The sequence below is a fragment of the Cavia porcellus genome, unplaced genomic scaffold (assembly GCF_034190915.1).
Source record: "Cavia porcellus strain 051 isolate PalLab524CR breed Dunkin Hartley unplaced genomic scaffold, mCavPor4.1 scaffold_9, whole genome shotgun sequence".
Lineage (NCBI taxonomy): Eukaryota > Metazoa > Chordata > Mammalia > Rodentia > Caviidae > Cavia > Cavia porcellus.
Window position 1 is genome coordinate 72,348,460 of NW_026947492.1, and position 18,273 is coordinate 72,366,732.

An 18,273-nucleotide genomic window follows, 5' to 3' on the forward strand; every position below is an offset into this window, starting at 1 on the left:
GCAAGCAGGCGGTCGTGAGTTTGATCCCCGGTACCGATAAAAATGAAAAAGCCAAAAAAAAAAAAAAAAAAGGAAATTCTCTTTGCTCTCCTTCTGGTGTTTTTGACACAGGTGGTTTTTTGTTTGTTTGTTTTTTGGGTTTTTGTTTTGTTTTTTTGGGTTTTTTGTGGGACTGAACTCATAACTTCACGCTTACCAGGCAGGCACTGTACAGCTGAACTATATCCCTAGCCCTGAGACAGGGTCTTGAGGCTGTTTTCAAACTCTTAGGTCCAAATGATTAGATCCTCTAGCCTCAGCCTCCTGAGTAGCTGGAGCTATAGATGTGTGCCCAGATCTGTTTTATTTTTTTTTTATCCAAAAGGAAAACCATTGCATTGAATCAAAATTAAATTATCCAACAAATGTTGAAATGAGGGTTAAAATTACTGAATAAATTTTGATTAATTCAGTTTTTATTTACCTAACTTCTGCCAAATTCTGTGGCCTGACCTCCTGTGGGCAGCTAGAGAGACTTGTAGGAGGTAGCTTACTGCAGGCTAAAGTTACGCATGAAGCCTTAAATACTCTAAAATTATAGAGGAAAATATGCCTATTCAGACATGTTTTTTCTTGTTGCTTAGCATTCTAAAATAATGGAATGAGGAGAAAAGCCTGGTTTTATCATCTGTCAGGGGAAGGTACATCTTTGGTCTTGTTTGTCCTTTGGGAGGATATTTGCATTCATCATTTGTCTCTTTCATGCCAAGCTCAAACACAGCCAAGTTTCCCTTATGGTAGAGTCGCCTTTGCCTCTGAATATTAGGCTGCAAGAGACAGGTCTTAGGGTTGGAGAAAGTTAGATTCGAGAGGCTGGCATGGGCAACCAGCAACCCTTCTTTCCAAATGCCAGCTAAGGTCACATGTCCTCCTCTCTTTGCTCTCTGCTGAGATAAACACGTACTGTCTACCTGTGTCTGTTTCTTTGCTGGGCCCTCAGACACACTGAGAAATAATATTTCTGTCATTCTTAGAAATAATATAAACAAGGTTGGTTCCAGGTAAGACAGGAGTAGAGAAGAGAATCCTCCAACGTCTTCAGGGACTGAGGAGAGTGTCAGGAAAGGCCTCCTGGAAGTAGTCCATATGGATGTAGCCTTAGAATGGGTGGGACTGGGAAGTATGTATCCCAAATAGAGGAAGTAGAGATAACCAAGACAGGAAGGCCTTTATTATTTGGAAGGAAGGAAGTGGTTTTCTATGGCTGGGACTAAACTTGCTGAGAGGTATAGCTAGAAAGTGGACCGTATTGGAGGACTTTGGCTGAGCTGCAAAATGAGACTTTTTTGCCCTACAAGCAATGAGGAACCAGCTGTGGAAAGCATGGGAGCAGTGGAGTGATGTGCCAACTCCATGGAACATGCCCTGCCTGTATTTGGGAGGGTGCTTTGGCTAGAGGTAGGAACTAGAGGAGGTAACTTTTGTAATCTGAGAGGTGATGATGTTCCAAACTATGGGGAGATGAGAGATGAGAAGAATTTGGTTGGATATTAGAACCTGTTCAGGGAGTCTGAATGGTGCTGTAGAAAAGTTTCAGATGAGTCATCAAGAATTTAGATTTAAACCTCAGTTCTACTGGAAGGAAAAGTAGAATCTCATACACTGCCTTCCTCTAAGAATCCTAGAGCTCTATTGGATGGGTTTTTCTTTTTAATCATAAGTTATAAAAAACATTCCAGTATACACTAAGGTAGAGGGAAGAATATAATAAGTCCTCTTACCCATCAGTCATCTTCAACAATAACTCCTTGCTGCTTTTTAAATTTTTGTTTACTTATTTTTTTAGGGGTTGTTTTTGAGACCAAGTTTTTGGGAAGTATTCAATTTAAGATTGCATTTGAAGCATTTCTCTGAATCTGCCTCTAATCAGGTTGAGGCAGTAAAATGATGTCATGTCCATTTGTTCTTCCCTGGAGGTAAATTGAATGTGTGTGTTGGCTGCCACAAGAAAGAAAATGAAGATTTCCTTTTTTTTAAAAATGTAATTCAGGCTGGCCTTGAACTCCTGTCTCTACCTCCTAAGTGCTGAGATGATTTCAGGCATGTGCCACCATGCCCAGCTGAGGATTTCTTTTGAAGAATTTTTCTGGGTTGAAAAGACACATTTCCAGCAGGGGCCTTTTAGTGCATAAAGGACCTTATCTGTGAGGAGGTAAGTGTGGAGAGACTGGAGGTAAGGAGTGCTGGGAGAGTGATTTGTAGGGTCAGACAGGCTTATCAGTTAGTCATTGGCATGTAGGTGGTGTGGCCCAGGGCCTTTTCACACCAACTCACCTGATGAGACTCATCTACCAAACCAGATACAGATGAATTAATTCAGTTTGTGGGCATTGTCCAGTGGCCATGACACAAATGCTTGCCCACTCAGGTCACCTGCTTGGCATTGTCTGTATGGGGAAGTAAAATGCAGCAAGTTGGCAAGGAGTCTATGCTCCTTAACGGAGAGCACCATGTGGAATGTGGGCACATCACCCTGGCTGTGATGGACTTTTTAGCTAGCCATTGTGCTCTGACCCTCAGAGCTGGCGTATTGGTCACCAGTGTGCCAGACAGATCAACACTTCCATGAGCACTACTGCCTTGTCCTTCATCAAGAGTAGCCTGGTTTGGTTTGAACATAGCATTTGGCAGCAATTGAAAATTGGGACCAAGAGTCAAGGAGAACAAGACCTCCTGTGGGCAGCTAAAGAGACTTGTAAGACAGCGCTATCAGTTTTATAGTGACTATAAGTGTTCACAGAATGTGACCCATAGGGTTCCTATTGCATCTTTTCCTGAATTAACATTTCCACCTACAATAAGGACTTACATGAGGGTAGTCTCATTCTGGGGCGGGTCGCCTCCTTCATCAAATGGCTCAGGGGAGAATGGGAAAGATGAGGATGAGTTTTCCATGCTCAGTTCTTCCTCTCATTATCACCAATTACATAACTGCCCCACGGGAGGAAGTCCTGGAAAGTGAGGATGTATTTTTCCTTTGGATATTCCCATGGCAGCAAGGACCAAAAGTATATAAAGGTGCATGTTGGGGTCTCAGTGGGGATTTATTTAGACAGTCAGTGGTGAGAATGCTGTCATGGAGGACACATAATTATCTGGACATTGAAAAGTAGGTTTTGATGAGCAGTGACAGTGGACAGGACCTTTATTTATGTTGGGGGGACAGCCTGAAAAAGGCATTGTGATATGAGAATGCTCTCCCTTGGCTCGAGTCTCAGGGACTTAGAAGGTGATAGGAGGTGTCAGGCTTGGTGAGGAAGTATTGCATAGTGGTTAGGCATGTAACCTTCAGGTTAGACAGCCTGCATTCAAATTTCATCTCTGCTGCTTCTGGATGTGTGATTCGACCAAGTTGATTAACCTTTCTAAGCATCAGTTTTCTTTTTTGTGAAGTCTGGATATCACAGTTGTGAATGCTGAGATATGAAATACATCCAAAGACCCAGCCTCGTACACAGAGCGCTTAATAAATGTTGGCCATTATTAATACCATTGTGAGTCTGGGGCAGATTTGGATCAGCACTGATTTGTGTAAACACATAAACCTCTACTGTTCTGGGGAAAGAGGCCCTGCAGTGTCCAGGTTCTGAATACCTGAACACAGCCTGGATAGAGTGTCTCTGCAGAGAGATCCATGGAGCTCCATGGGATGAGGGTGGGGTCACAGGTGTGTGTATAGTTCAAGCAGGAGCCCAAGAATGCTTTGTTCCAACTGCCAAGAGAGATGAGTATCTCACTGATGAGACACCAAGGAAGTGTACTAGCTGATGTTGACAGACTGTTATCTAAGTGATTTCCTTTTTTTTTCTTTTCCCATGCTGTGGCTTCAATTCACACTTCAACATTGAGCTACATCCTCAACCTTTTTTAAAAAACATTCTTTTGAGACAGGGACTCATTAAGTTGCTTAGTTGCCCTGACTGTTCTCAAACTTGAAGTCCTTCTCTATTAGCCCCCTTGGTGTTGGAATTACAAATGTACCACCATACCAGGCTACGTTACTCTTTTACCTCACTTAATCTTGAACGCCATCTTTTCGGTTTAATACTACTCCCCATTTTATCAATAAGGAAACTAGTTACAATGAGTTATGCATAGTGAGCATCAGAGTCAGGATTCTTATCCAGGTAGTCTGACTCTAGCTGGTGCTTTTAACCCCAGCTTAGCCTCTCCAGGAGATAATGGAACAGCTCGGTAGATAGGACAGCATCAGTGCACATATGCTGCAGTTGGCGCCAGGGGGAATACTAGGTGTGCAGTTGGGTGCTGACACCAAGGAGAAACAAGATATAATGCCTGTGAGTGTCGGGTCACAGGGAGAGATTTAAGATAGTAGAAGCTTTAGTGTTTGTGTGGGTTGAAAGGAAAGATCAGGAGAGTGAAAGAGATGAGATGCAGGTTCAAGTTAGGGTGTATAATGAGCGTGAGGGGCTTTGATGATGATGGTTGAGTGGGCCAGAAGGAGGAGGGGCAGCTCTTCCACAGGATGGAGGAGAGGTCTAAAGAGCAGGAAAGGGGAACGGAGGGCCTCCATGTCTCACTGAAGAGAGATGCATTAGAACTTGCTGAGTGGGAGTCTGGCAGGAAAGAAACATGAGATTAGAGATCTTAGGTGTGACTAAGAGAAGGCAGATGAGACACCTGACCCTGGTTCCCCAGGCAGAGGAGAGTGATGAGTGGTGACCAGAGAGGCAGAATGCACCAAAGAACAGGTGCAGTGTGAGCCCGAAGGTGGCTGGAGAGAGGCGGAGGCTCGGGTGAAGACTCTTTGTGTTGACTACAGTACCGGGGCTGTGAGAATGGGGTAAAGACCTCTGTCTAAAGTAAGGGGATGGGGATGGAGAAGGGAAAGTGGGGCCAAGAGAAGTGTGGGGAGGGTGCAGGTGGAGACTGACATAACAACATAGAGAACGAGCTGCCACAGACTTGGGAGGAGGAATCCGGTGAGCCCTGTGAGCTCTGCTGAGATGGGTCCTTCCTTCGGCTCCTTGCGTCCTTCTTTATTTTTTGCTGGGAAGAATAAGTGGCTTCCAGCAGCTCCCTTCACTGGTGCCATTCTCTGGTGACACAGTCCAAGCTCAAGGGGTGAGAGGAGGTAAAAGTCCTTTCAAAGCTGGCCAGCTTTTCTCTTCCTCATTCTCTGGCCTCTGAGCTAATCTTCGTAAATGAGGGCTAATAATTGTAATACATCTCTCACAAATGAGATAATGAGAACATCTTTTCCGTGGAAGCTGTTACTTCTCCTAGGAGGCAGGAGCCTGCCGTGCACTTCAGAGCAGGCTGTTTACAGGCAGGCGGAAATTGCCCAAGCGCAAGTAATTTGCCATCATTTTGATGCGTTGTGAACAGCAGTGAGACTGTAACTCTTAGAGTGAGTGAGTTGTACTTGTGCCACGTGTCTTACCCTTCACATCCCAGCCTCTAGGGTACAATCCCGTTTACATCTGCTTCTCAGACCTATGCTTTGAAGCTCTAAGAAGGAAAGCCAAGCCTTCCATCCCAAGTGCTCTAAGTGGCTGCAGTGCCCCTCACCCCCAACCCAGATAAACTTTTCTGACAGTATGAAAGGCCAGACCAATGAGGGGCTTATGGTGCTCTGACTCCAGGACACTACCTGGGTCCCCATCGTACTCTTTCTAAAGGCACATATTCCAGTCTTTCTTCCCCCTCCCCACCCCAAATGCCTCTCCCTGTTGGCATGTCTGTATTGTCTGTCCCCTGAGATCTGCCCAAACTGTCTAAAGGCAGCAGGCCTTGGGTAAGGCCATGGCTTTGATCGCCAGGATTGTTGTGACCTCTTACCACAATTACTTCTTGTACTAGGAAGAGTTATTGGGTGGGTGGGGGGAGCTCTGAATGTTAAGAGCAGAAACAGGAGATGTGAGCAGACAGGGGAAGATGAGGCAGCCATTTGAAACTTTTACAAAGCAAAGATATTGAAGGGAACCTCAGCTTCTCAGTGCTCCTCCTGCTGAGGTCAGATGTGCTTTGTGGGTGCAAGTTGTCAGAACCTTACACTCAGATGGTTTGTGGCCAGACTCTGTGTTCCTCTTTGTGGACGGGGCCTTGCTCCAGCTTCTTATGCTCATGGCCTCGAAGTTGTGTTTCTCTTAAGTAGCTCACCACTTCCAGAAGACGCCACTCCTTGCTCCTGAAATGAACAGAGAGACTGGAAGTCTGGCTCCCTGGGGCCTGGAGGGAAGGTCTTAGCATCTCATGATGTTCTTTGCACTCATTATAGGATGGTGTTTAGATTTGTGACTGAGTGCCCTGCTGTTGCTATGTGTTGGAAAGCCTGTTTGAGATCATGGAACCTTGTTTAACTCAAGTCTGGTTTGGTGAGAGAAGGGCTGGAGTGGTTTGGGTAAGTTCAAGTAGCAGCATGTGGATTGGCCTTTGCCAAAGGAAGCTGATGTGGAGCAGGGACATGTGATGGGAGTTGTCTGGCTCTTAGACGGAAGGTCCAGAAAACAGGGTCATGCAAGGGGACTGATGAGGCTGATGAAACAGGGGAGATCTCTGCTTGCAAGAATCTGAAGAGCTGAGCTTCTCTAGTCTTGCTCTGCAACATGGGGCAGTCTTGCATCTTCCCTCTAACCCTGTCATTTGGCTCTGGTGCCCTCTTTTCTTGGCTGCTCTGCAACCTCTTTGGTTGGATTCTCCTCCTTGCTGGCTCCATGGTGGAGCATTCTAGAGTTTTAGGCATTTTTTTAAAATCCATATTATTTTTTAAGTCACTTCATGAAATTGTTTTAAACACCATCACCTGTAATGTAGCTTCCAAGTATATATCTCCAGCACAGACATCTCTGACCAGCAGTTTCTATTTCCAAATGACTATTCAGTGTAACTTCCATACGTGTCCTTAGGCATTATAAAGCAGACATTTCAAAACCAACATCTGGATTTTACTCCCACATGCGCCATATTCTTGAGCCTGTTTTCCCTGGTACTTAGGGCAAAGACCTTGTAGTCATGCTTTACTTCCTGTCTTATGCCTATTCTAGTCTTTTAGTAAATCTTAGTGGCTTTGCTGTCAACATAGATCAGAAATTAGAACATCCACCACCATAATTGCGGTCCAAGCTACCTTCAGTCTTGGCTTGGCTTCCTGTATTCAGTCTTTTTCTAAGAAATGTGTCAAGTAATCCTTTTCAAAGCTAAGTCAGATCATGCCATCATGTGCTCAAAACCCTTGAATGGGTTCCAGTGTCAGACAAGTAGAAGAACAGGAAGAAGGGTGTGCATTCTCAGGCAAGTTGCCTAATCTCATCTATAGCAGGCAGAGTAATTCCTAACTAGAGTATGTGTGGATTAAGTGAGATAATGTTGGGTAAACCTTTAGCAATTAGCTTACAGACAGTTGCCCAATAAAAGGTAGGTAAAGAGGAGACTGGAGCATAACCTAATTAAATTTTGGCATTGTGCTTGACATACCACAAGTATTATTTTAATGTATTATTTTTCTTTTGTATGCATGTGTAGTGCTGGGAATTAAACCCAGGGAGTGCCGAACTATATCCCTAGCTCTTCTCTCTTTCTCTCTCTCTCTCTCCCTCCCTCCCTCTCTCCTTCCCTCCCCCTCTTTCTTTCTTTCATTCTTTCATTCTTATTCTTCTTCCTTCTTTATTGAGACAGGATCTCCTGAGTTGCCCAGGCTGACTTTGAGTTTGCCATTCTTTTGCCTCTACCGCTTTGGTGGCTGGTATTACAAGTGTATATTGCTTTTGCCTGGGTTATCTTTTAATGTTTTTTGGTTGTTTTAAATTTTAAAACTACTTTAGATTTAATTTTTTTGTGGAAAAAAATTTAGGGTCAAATCCAGGACCTCGAACATGCAGGCAAATGTTCTACCTAAGAGCTACCTCCCCAACTGCAATTGTTTTAATTTTTCTTGCACTATGTAGCCATGGAATTTAAACAGTCAAATAATTATACATGACTTTTAAAAACAGGTCTCTCCCCCCACCTGTGTTCTTCTATTGTCCTTTCTCATATGCAACCATTTTAATTCTTTTGTTTTTGAGACAGGGTCTCCCTATGTAGTTTAGGATGGCCTTGATATCACTATGTAGTCCAGCTTGGGCTTGAACTCTCAGTGATTCTCCTGCCTCAGCTTCCTGAGTGCAGGGATTATAGGCATGTGCTACCATGCTCAGCTTTTAAAATTCTCTTATTATTTATACATGTTTCTCTAAAGAAAAAAGTTCTGTGACTTTATGCATTTTTGTATGTTATTATCCGTCGATTTACAAGTTCCTGAGGTGAGAACTCAGCTCTTTTCAGTTCTTTCCTGCAACCCACCAGCATTATTTCACCCATCCCATTCTACTAGTGCAGTCTGACTTACATCCTATGTGGTATTTCACTGTTAGGGTATGATTATTCCTGACATTTTGGTTTCTGTGGTGTTCTTTGTTCTTTGTTTTGATTTCTATTTTCTCATTGAATTAGACAAATTCTTACTTTTACACAAATCTCATATCATAGATGTTTAGAGGCATCAGGTGTTCTATCAAGTTCATTTTACTGAAGAAATATCTCCCAGAACTTTAGCCTGGGCCTATCTTTTATGCTTACTGTGTAGCTGTCACCCTAGTGTCTTTATGTCCTCTCATATCACATTCTTTGTGTACTTTTGGTTTATGTTTTTAAAATAAATTCTTCTATCATTGTTTTAGTGGGTAGCTTAATTAGATATTTGGGTTTCATCTGCTCTGTTTACCTGAGGTCTGTCTTGTTTACTTCATAGTGCTGAATTGGCCTTTGTTGGTACAATTCACCTGGCTATACATCCATTGCTATAATAAGATTGGCTTTATATTGATTTTATAGATTACATAACTGAGACTTATGGAAGTTAAATAAGTTGTTTAAATGCCTAAAACCAAACCTGGCATGGTGGTACATACGTGTAATCCCATCTACTCTGCAAGCTGAGGCTGTAGGATCACAAGTTTTAGGCTCACCTGGAAAACTTACTGAGAGCCTGTATCAAAGAAACTCCCCTAAAACCAAAAGCAGAATTCCAACAAATAAACAGATGAACAAACAAAGCTGGGGCATATCTCAGTGGTAGAGAACTTGCCTATGTGTGAGGCTCTGGGTTTGATCCCTACACTGCAAGTAAAATGGAGGAAAAAAGAAAGGATGGGGAAATACCCACAGTTTTGATGTGGCTGAGCCCAGATTTTGCCTTGTCTGTCTGGCTATACAACTTATGTTCTTGGTTAAGATAGGGTGTGATTGAGAGTTTACTCACCGTTAATTTCCCTCATGTCCCTTTTAGTTAAGAGACTGGTCTCTTATGTCCTCTTAGAGGCTGTCTCCCAAGCTTACAGATAGCAAGAAGCATTTAAAGTGACAGTTTAAGAGCAGCTGTAGTTCATGAAAGGTCCCTAATTTATAGGGGAAGATTTCCATTTCTTATGCTACGATGTTTCTTCATCATCTGTCGGTCCTTTGGGAGAAGGGAAGTATGAAATGAATTCAAGTGCTGTGGCAGTGGCAGTGTTCTTGATTGAGGGTCTCTCCCCAGGCCTGGTCTGCTATGCAGGGTTGCTTCTTGCAGCTGCTGAGGAGTCAGGTCCCAGCACTGGCTTAGGTGATTCCAAGGCACAGGAGATTGTGAAAGGGCCAGGTATCAGGAACTCCTAGCTCTGTTCAATTTGTTCTTCTAGTGGGGATGTGTGAGCTTGCCCCAAACTACAACCTCACCCCTAACCACTTTTATTAAGAGAAAAGAAAATGGAATGAAGGCGTGTAATTCAGTGTGATAGGATAAGTAAATTTTTCTTGCCCTGGTTGTATGCTCCTGCCTACTTGTGATTCCTTTTTGCTAAACACGAAAACAATTAGTGTAGTATCTAAATCGCTGTTTGCAAATACTAGATGATGGATAACCAACTGTGGTTCACTTTCTAAACTTTAGAACATATTTCAGTCCTGTACCCTAATCAACTTCATGGTGCTGAATTGGCCTTTGTTGGTACAATTCACCTTCACTGCTCATTGCTGTTCTTTTGTCAATGGCTGGTTTTATGGTGGTGGGATCATTTTCCTAACTAATAGCAAAGGAGGATAACATCTCGTATTAGCAGAAGCTTCAGGTTCAGTTATTATCATAATAGGATGACGACAGTGTCCACAGAGGCCTGCGATTGTGGGGATGGATAATAATGGGCCACACCTTTTCTTACATGACATCTTTGTCACCCAGGATCAGCCCATTTTTTTGGTATTAGAAGCATGACTGTTCATCAGGGCCAAATACAGAGCTGTGTTAAGTGCTCAGTGAAAATAATACTGTTATGGTGTCCAACATGACAAATGTCATTGTATTGAGCATGTTAGGACGAAGACTCTTTGCTGCACCTGCTCGTCTTCTGTCTGGGCTGGTTACTGCCCCACCTGAGACTTTAGACTCCCTACAGTTGATTCTTCTGTTGTCTGTACTGTATCAGGCCCTTGGGTGGCTACTATCCCTTCACTTTCATTGATAGGGAAAATGAGCCCAGTTTCACTTCCCACCCTTGCTTAGAGGGCACCCTGGTTTGCATTTGTCCCATTGCACTTTGACCTTGACCCTGGCTCTTTTTCCTAGCCCCTTTGGGTTGTTATCTCTTTTGGCTTCTCTCTCTGGCTCTTTCACCTTACAGGCCTCTAGGAGGCCTCTGGGAATATTGCTCCTGGAGCTTTGTGCAAATTTGCCTCACACCTCTGATGAACTCAGATCCTAAAGAGGATACTGTGTTCCTGTGGGGATCTGTCTGTGGACAAGGAAGTCACAGAACACACTGCCTGTTGTCAGATGAACATTTGCTGTGAGAATTGTGACCCAATCTATTAAGAAATAATATATTTGGTCTTTTCCCCCCAACCAGAGCTCCTAAACCTAGTGTATAGAGTTGAGAGAAACAACTTGGTTTGTTGTTCATAAGCCTGTTTGAACCATCCCAGAGCATATGTACTGGGGTGACTCCTAGAGGATGGGGCTGGTTATCACAGGAATCAATCCTGTGAGTAGAGGCTTGGAACATTCAATTCCACCCCTACCCCTTCATCCTCAACCTTTGGGAAAGGAAAGAGGATAGAAAGTGTTCAGACATCAAAGATTAAGTGACCAATGATTTAACCAATTTTACTTTGTAAAGAAATCAATAAAAAAACTTCTAAAGGAAGGAGTTTGGTGAATTTCCAGGGTGGTGAACACATGAAGGCACTGGGAGGTGGAGCCCCTCAGTGAGGGCATGGAAACTTATGCATCCTCTACTTCGCCATATATCTTGCCCTATACATCTTTCTCATTTGACCTTCCCTGAATTGTATCTTCTATACTAAACCAGTAAAATATGTTTCTGAGCTCTGCAAATTATCAAATTTGAGGAAGGGGTTGTAAGAACTCCTGATTTATAGTGAGTCAGAAGGGAGACCTAGACTTTCAATTATCATCTGGAGTGGGGACATTATTGTGGGAGTGAATTTCAGCTTGTGGCTGATGCTGTTTCTCAGTAGGTAGTGTTAGGATTGAATTGAATTGCAGAACACCCAAGTGGAGTCCACAGAGAGTTAAAAAATTGCTTGATGTTAGAAAAAAACCTACACATTTGGCATGACATCGTTGTTGAGGTTTTTTTAAGTCCCAAGTTTCTTGAGGGTGGGGATCGCCCCCTGGTGTGTTGTTTGCTGATGGGACCTCTAACCTGCACAGTGCTGAGGAAGCTGTAGAACAGGAAGCTAACTAGTGACCTTGACTAGTGATCTCGTAGCTTCCCTTATCCAGGAGAATTGTCAGAGTCCACCAATGGTGACAGGAGGCCTTACACCTGTGGCATAATTGGCCTTTCCACACCCCGAACCACTGATGCCTCACAGAGGCCCCATGACAAGGCTGGCAGGGACCCATTCTTAGTCATTTGTTCTTCTGTCACCTCAGACCCAGCAGATCTAGAGTGAGCTCATCAGCCTGGAACAGGTTCCCCAATCTCACTGGCCCACCCCCTGGGTTGTGACTGGGATGCACCTTTGACTCATGTTTCACTGCAGACCAGCTCCCACGGGTCCACCCAGCTTGCTGTTTGCCAAGTACAAACTTGTTGTGGGCACAGGCCCATAGTCTTTACTTACAGCCTTTCTGCTGCGGGAACAGACGTACCATAGGCCCTTGGGAGTTCACACCCTTAACTGCCTTCCCAAATTCCATCCTGATACTAAGGCCCCTCCTCAGTCTCAGTGAGCCCAGTCTGCTCAAATACAAGACCTTTCTTTAAAACTCTTTATTGTGTTTGCATGTGAGATCACTTGATTTTTTTTTGTGTGTGCACTGTTTGTTATCCAGACCCCTGGAGTGTAGTGGTTGTGCATCCCAAAGCCGTTCTTTTTAATTACCCTTGTCCTACTTATGTGAATTCTATGGAAAGTTTTGAGTTATCTTTAGCAGCTAGATACTCTTATGTATCCTGAAAACTATTTTGACCTTGGCCAATTACATCCTGCCCTTATAGGCTTCCCTGTCTTTTATGCACTGCTCTGTCTGCCTGCAATAGCATTCTCCTCCTTATCTTCTGAGAAAGCAACCATTTAACAGTCAAGACTTAAGAAAACTGTGTACTGTACCTGCCTCTATCAGCACACCTCATGTGTCATATTTATTTGCTCACACTTAGACTGTGTGGTCGATGGAAGCAGAAACTAGTTTTGATTTATCAAAATTCACCAGTACTGAACATATCAGGTGATCAGGGGATGTTGGCTTCATGAATACATCCATTTATTTGTGAGCATTTACTCATAGAAAATGAATAAATACACACACAAAAAAACCACACACACACACAAAGAAGTTTCTTTATGCCAGTTACTACATAGCACTAAGAAAAAGGGGTGAAAAACGGCAGGCAAGATCACCCTGCCTCCATGGAGAAGGTGGTCAGGTAGCAAGAAAATTAAAGATATTACTGGAATTATTGTGCCTGGAAAGGGCTGCTTTAGATGAGGGGTGTACATTGAAGGCCTCGCTGAGAAGAGGAGCTGGAACTTGGTACATAAGGGCAAGAAGCTGTGCAGAGAGCCAGGGACTGAGTGCTGGCCAGAGGGCATGACAAGTGTTGACTTGCAAATTACACCCAGGGCAGGGTGTAGCTAGGAGACCAGGAAGGCTGACAGGTGAAGAGCCTTGGGCAGAATACTTTGAGGTTGGCCTGGCCACACTGCAGCGTCTTTCTCATAGGTTACGGTGAAGATTTTGGAGTTTTCTCCAAGACCAATGGGAAACTTTTGGAGGAAAGTATTTCAGACTTTTAATGTCTTCTATGACTGACCAAATGGGAATCTGCTGGTTTTACCGTTTCTGCTCTCTCCCCTTTCTCTGAGACCTTTTCTTATGTCTTGAGCCAAGCTTGCTTCCTTTCAGACCCAAGATTCCTCTGGATATGCTGGTCCTGCGTTCAGCCTTGTATCCTGGGTTCAGCCTGCCAGGGCTCTGAGGTGCTTTTGAAGCTACCCAACCCCCTCATGGAACTCCTATTCCCTTAGGCAGATTACGCAGTGCTTGCTTCTTGGCTTATGGGAAGCTCAATGCCTATTGTTTCTGAACCTTCTTTGGTCTTCATCTCTGGGAACCACTGCCTTTACCATCCTCTTCCCCTACTTTTAGAGTGATTTGTCTTTTATGCCATGTCCACCTTCTCCAGGTAAACCAGCCCCTCCCAGGCCTCTGCTCTATTTTAGATGTCCTGTCAAAAGTACATATTGAGGTTATCTCCTTCCTTAAAAAGCACATAACTAATATATCAAGCACTTACTCTATGCCAGAGAATATAGTTAAGTGTTCTCTATGCAACTTTAATGACTCATTAATCATGCTATCAATCTTGTGAGTTAGATGCTGTTACACTGTTTTATGGATGAGGAAATCGTGGCTCAGAGATGACAGAACTGGATCTGAACTCAGGCTGGAATGCAAGTGCCTGTGAATTTAAATGCTACTGCCTGATAACGTCCAGCACTGCTCTTTGTGGACCTAAAGTCCTTATCCACAGCATCTTCAAAGCTGCTACTGTGTGGTGCCCACTTTTTCATTCCTAAGATCCAGCCTTACAGGGAAAGTTACCAAGCACTCTCAGAATCATTGGTTCCCTGGTCTGAAATGGGCTTCAGTGTGTGAGCCAGGCCTTTATTCCGTAGTGATGCCTGTCGGGCACGCTGATATTGAAAGCTCTTCTGGACTTCACTATGGTCCAGAAAAGCCCACAATTATAATTCCATGGAAAATTTATTGTAATTCTAATATGCTAATTCCAACGTACTACTTCTTGTGCAATGCATGGCAAGAATAAAGACACTAAGGCACATTTGTAGTTGTGGGGAGCTAAGGGAGTCCTAAGTCCAGTTAGAACATGGCTAACCTGAACAGAGGCATCTACCCAGAGCTGAGCACAGGTTTTATTAATTTGTGCAGAGAGGAGTGGCTCTGGAATGAGGGATTGCTAGAGTGGTGGGAAGTACATGAGTGCTGTGAGCTGGGCTAGGTAGGAATCCTGAAATATCTCTGTGATATGCAGAGAGAGTAATCTGAATATCACAGATTGGAGCAGGATCCAGTGTTTTGGTGTCAGTGTTTCAGTTTTGATGTGTAATTTTCAAGTCCTGAGAAGTCATAGCCTCTTTTCCTGAGGCTTATTTTCAGCCAACAGTGACTCTTTGGTGTCTCTTGGCCTAGCTCACACAAGTGCTATTTGGGAGCTACATCACTTTGGCTAGACACATTTGCATTGCTTAAAGTCAACTGAGGGGATAAGGAAATGTCCTAGCTAGCTCTGTACATATCACTACACAAAGGTAGGGTCTTCTTTCTAGGAGAGCTGCGCACGTGGTCCTACACACCCGTAGATTTTGTTGAGTGAACAAACAAATGATAATTTTTGCTCCCAGGAGTTATAGACCTAAACAGTCTTAGCATTACAAATTCTGTTGTAAGACTTTCCCTTCTATCACAGAGGAAGTTCTAAGGAAGAAAAATGAGAGGAGGCTTCAAGAAGACAGTTTAACTGAGTTGTCCAGAGATGGAAGCAGTTGGCCTAAGATGAGCATGTGCAGTTAAGGCCATTGATAGGGCCCTCAGAGGGGGGAATTCCACATTAGGAAGTGGTTGTATCTATGCTTGGAGATGTTTCTCAGCCCTAAGAGCTTGGCAGTGAGCTTTGGTGCTGGGTAGCCTGCATCTCAGATGACCAGTGTGGTGTTTCTTAGCCAGTGTTCTCTCTGTCATTGTGCCTGAGGCCTAGAATGGTGGAACATATTGGGCCATTTGAAGAACCGAAGGTGGCAGGTGAGGCTTCTCCACTATGGTCACAGCCACCCAAGGAAAACATTGCTGTGTGGGCAGATGCAGCTGTAAGGCAGTGTAGCCTCTCCCAGTGCTGACTGGAGCTTCTGGAGCGTGGGGCTTTCATCATGGAGAGGTGTAATAACTGTCTTGCTGCCACAGGTGACCCTGGACAGCCCTGATAGCTTTTTATCACAGAAGTGCAGATTCATGGGAAAAGGGCACTTGTGTCAAGGGGAAGAGGTCAAGAAACATCAGACACTACCAGTGGGCAAGTGCGATTCTTCATGAAAATGCATTGTATCTGATGACTTACAGTGTCTTGTGGTCTTATGTGCATGATATGGCAGCTCTATAATTTTTCCTTTGTTCTGTATTTGAATTTTCAGTAACAGGAGGACGACAATAAGAAGAAAGAGGAGCCATGGCTTCTGATGCTAGTCACGCACTAGAAGCTGCCCTGGAGCAGATGGATGGAATCATTGCAGGTATGATCAGGAGAGCCAGTGCTTGATATGTAGTCCTGCATGTCTCAGAGACCAACTTCTCTCATTTGCCCTGTCCCCCTTTGTTTTTCACAAAGAGAAACCTTTATTAATAATAATTTATTTTTAAATAGTTTTATGGTATAAGCCATCTCTTTTTTTAATGTGCAAAGCTGAGTAACTCTGATATCTGGTGTGGTACTTTAGGGGCCTTTGTTAAAAACAGTGTGGACAGAACCTTGCATGTATACAACATCATCACAGTTTGGATAATGGCTGCAAGGCACTTTAGGTGCAGTGAGATTGATTCTATTGTAAAATTTTCATAGTACACATGCTTATTAGAGTATAGCAGAAACTTGAGATTAAGCAGACTTTTCTCCCTGATCAGTATCTGCTCACTTCCTCAACTGATCTTTAGCTTATTGAGGAGACAAGAGGCAGTTTTATATTGGCTCACTTAATGTGGAGTGTTCTTTATATCATACTGCTTTTTATCTAAAGTGTTTGGTTTTAATATTTGCATTTGCTGATAGAAACTTTGTCTAGAAAGGATCCAACTAGATTATAACTAGTTGGAAAGGGACTGCCAGTTGGCTTTTCTAGCTGATTCCTTGATAGGAAGTGGAAAGTTGAATTGGTTACAAGTCTATTATTGAAAATCTTTCCAAAATCTCTTAAGTCCTCTTTCTTTACCTAGTAAAGTTCAGGTGGCCTTCTTTGCAGTCAGTTTATACTTAGTCAAGACTCAGCTCCTTATTGTGTGGGCAGTACGGGAAGAGATGGCAAAAGAAGGAAAGGGCTGAGTGTGGCTGCGTTGCATGAAGAGCTCAGGATAACTGATGATGCCCATTTATAGGAATTTGCTTTTCCTTCCCATTGCGGAAGTAGATTTGACTCATAGAAAGTTCTGGATGTTAGAGCCTGGGGTAAGAGAGGTTGTCTGTGTGGCACTGTGACACAATCCAGCTGTCATCTCTCAGAATCTTAATTTCTTCATGAATAGACGTGCCCTTGAGAGTAATGTCCTACTTTGTAGAGTCTTTCTAGATTGGGTTGGCTTGCTCTAGGGCAGGGTCTCTGATGACATTGGGAAGAAAGCATCAAGAGTGAATGTTACTATTTTCATGTTGGTTTCCTTGTTTATTGTCTGCCTTCTGCACTTAAATGTAAGTTTCACGAGGACACTGTAGCTGTCACTGTATTCACACTGTTTAATTAGTATTTGTCATTTGTATATTTTATTTACTCCTGTGAATAAAATCTCATTTTTTCGGAGGCAGTTTTAGTTTTTAAATATAATCTCTATCTGGCTGCATACTGAACTTTATTTACTATTTTCTCTATTTATGCCTTTGTTTAACAGATTCCTTTGGAATATCAGGTCACTAATGATTTTTTGAAGATCTAAAAGTCTGTGTGTCTTGTAAACTATCTCCTGAGACATTTGACAAGAGCTGATAGATAGTTTAACACTGAGATTATTAGTATCTGGAGGTCATGCGTTCTATGCAATTCTTGATGAAAAACAATGATAATTATTGAATTCTGTTCGGGACATTTTTCTTCAAGATTATTAATGCCATTTTCATTTTCAAGATAGCTAAAGAGGTTAAGAATTTGTGTGGTTATTAATGTAATCCACAAGGTTAGGCTGTTTCAGTTTGAATGATCTTTGGATAGATTACTTAATTTTTCTGAGCAGTAGTTTCTTTATAAATAAAATAGCAATAATAATAGTACCTATCTCTCATTATTGGCAGGATTAAATTAATGCAAATATGGCACTTCTTATAATGCCTGGCTCTAAGCAAGTGCTCAATTAGTCTGTTGTGATTTATTAATAATTAGTATTAATGCTATCTTTACTACCTAAAGTCCTAATAAATGGAAGAACCAAAATTTGAATTCAAGGCCATCTGACTATCTTCTAGTTGCTTTATTTCTAGGTTTCTGAATGTGTGGATAGGAGAAAAGAGTCAAGTGGGAGGAGAATGCAGTTAAATTCATGCTTTTTACAGTGCCTTAACCAGAGTGGTTTCATTTCATTACACACTTTTTCCAAATAAGAGTTCCTTTGCATTAACAGTAGCATAGCTAAAAGAAAGTTTGAAACTGTGTTATCATGTTATCAAACTGCAGATTCTGCAGACATGGTATTTTTATGTGAACATTTAAATCTTCCTGTCTTTGTGTTTTCTGATTAACTGAGGTTGAATGATACCAGGCACTATTATGACCAAAAGATAACTGCTTTTGCTCTGTTGAAGTACCCAAATAACTCAGGGGCTGTATTCTGTCACATTTTAAAAATGGGATTACCGGGCCAAGAATTTAGCTCAGCGGCATAAGCACTTGCCTGGCAAGTGTGAGATTGTGAGTTCAATCCCCAGTACTAAAAAAATTTAAAAATAAAAAAATGGA

The 18,273-nt window shown here is 42.8% G+C and overlaps 1 protein-coding gene across 9 annotated transcripts in view; it reads left to right on the top strand.

The window, feature by feature from the left end:
* Ppfibp2 (PPFIA binding protein 2) overlaps positions 1-18,273 on the top strand; it is a 148,603-nt gene that overhangs the window by 16,738 nt on the left and 113,592 nt on the right. For all 9 annotated transcript variants that reach the window (XM_063256658.1, XM_063256659.1, XM_063256660.1 and 6 more), the window contains exon 2: positions 15,754-15,852. In XM_063256658.1, coding sequence (XP_063112728.1) covers positions 15,789-15,852 — 64 coding nt within the window. In that variant the 5' untranslated portion in view covers positions 15,754-15,788. The remainder of the gene's footprint in view (positions 1-15,753; positions 15,853-18,273) is intronic.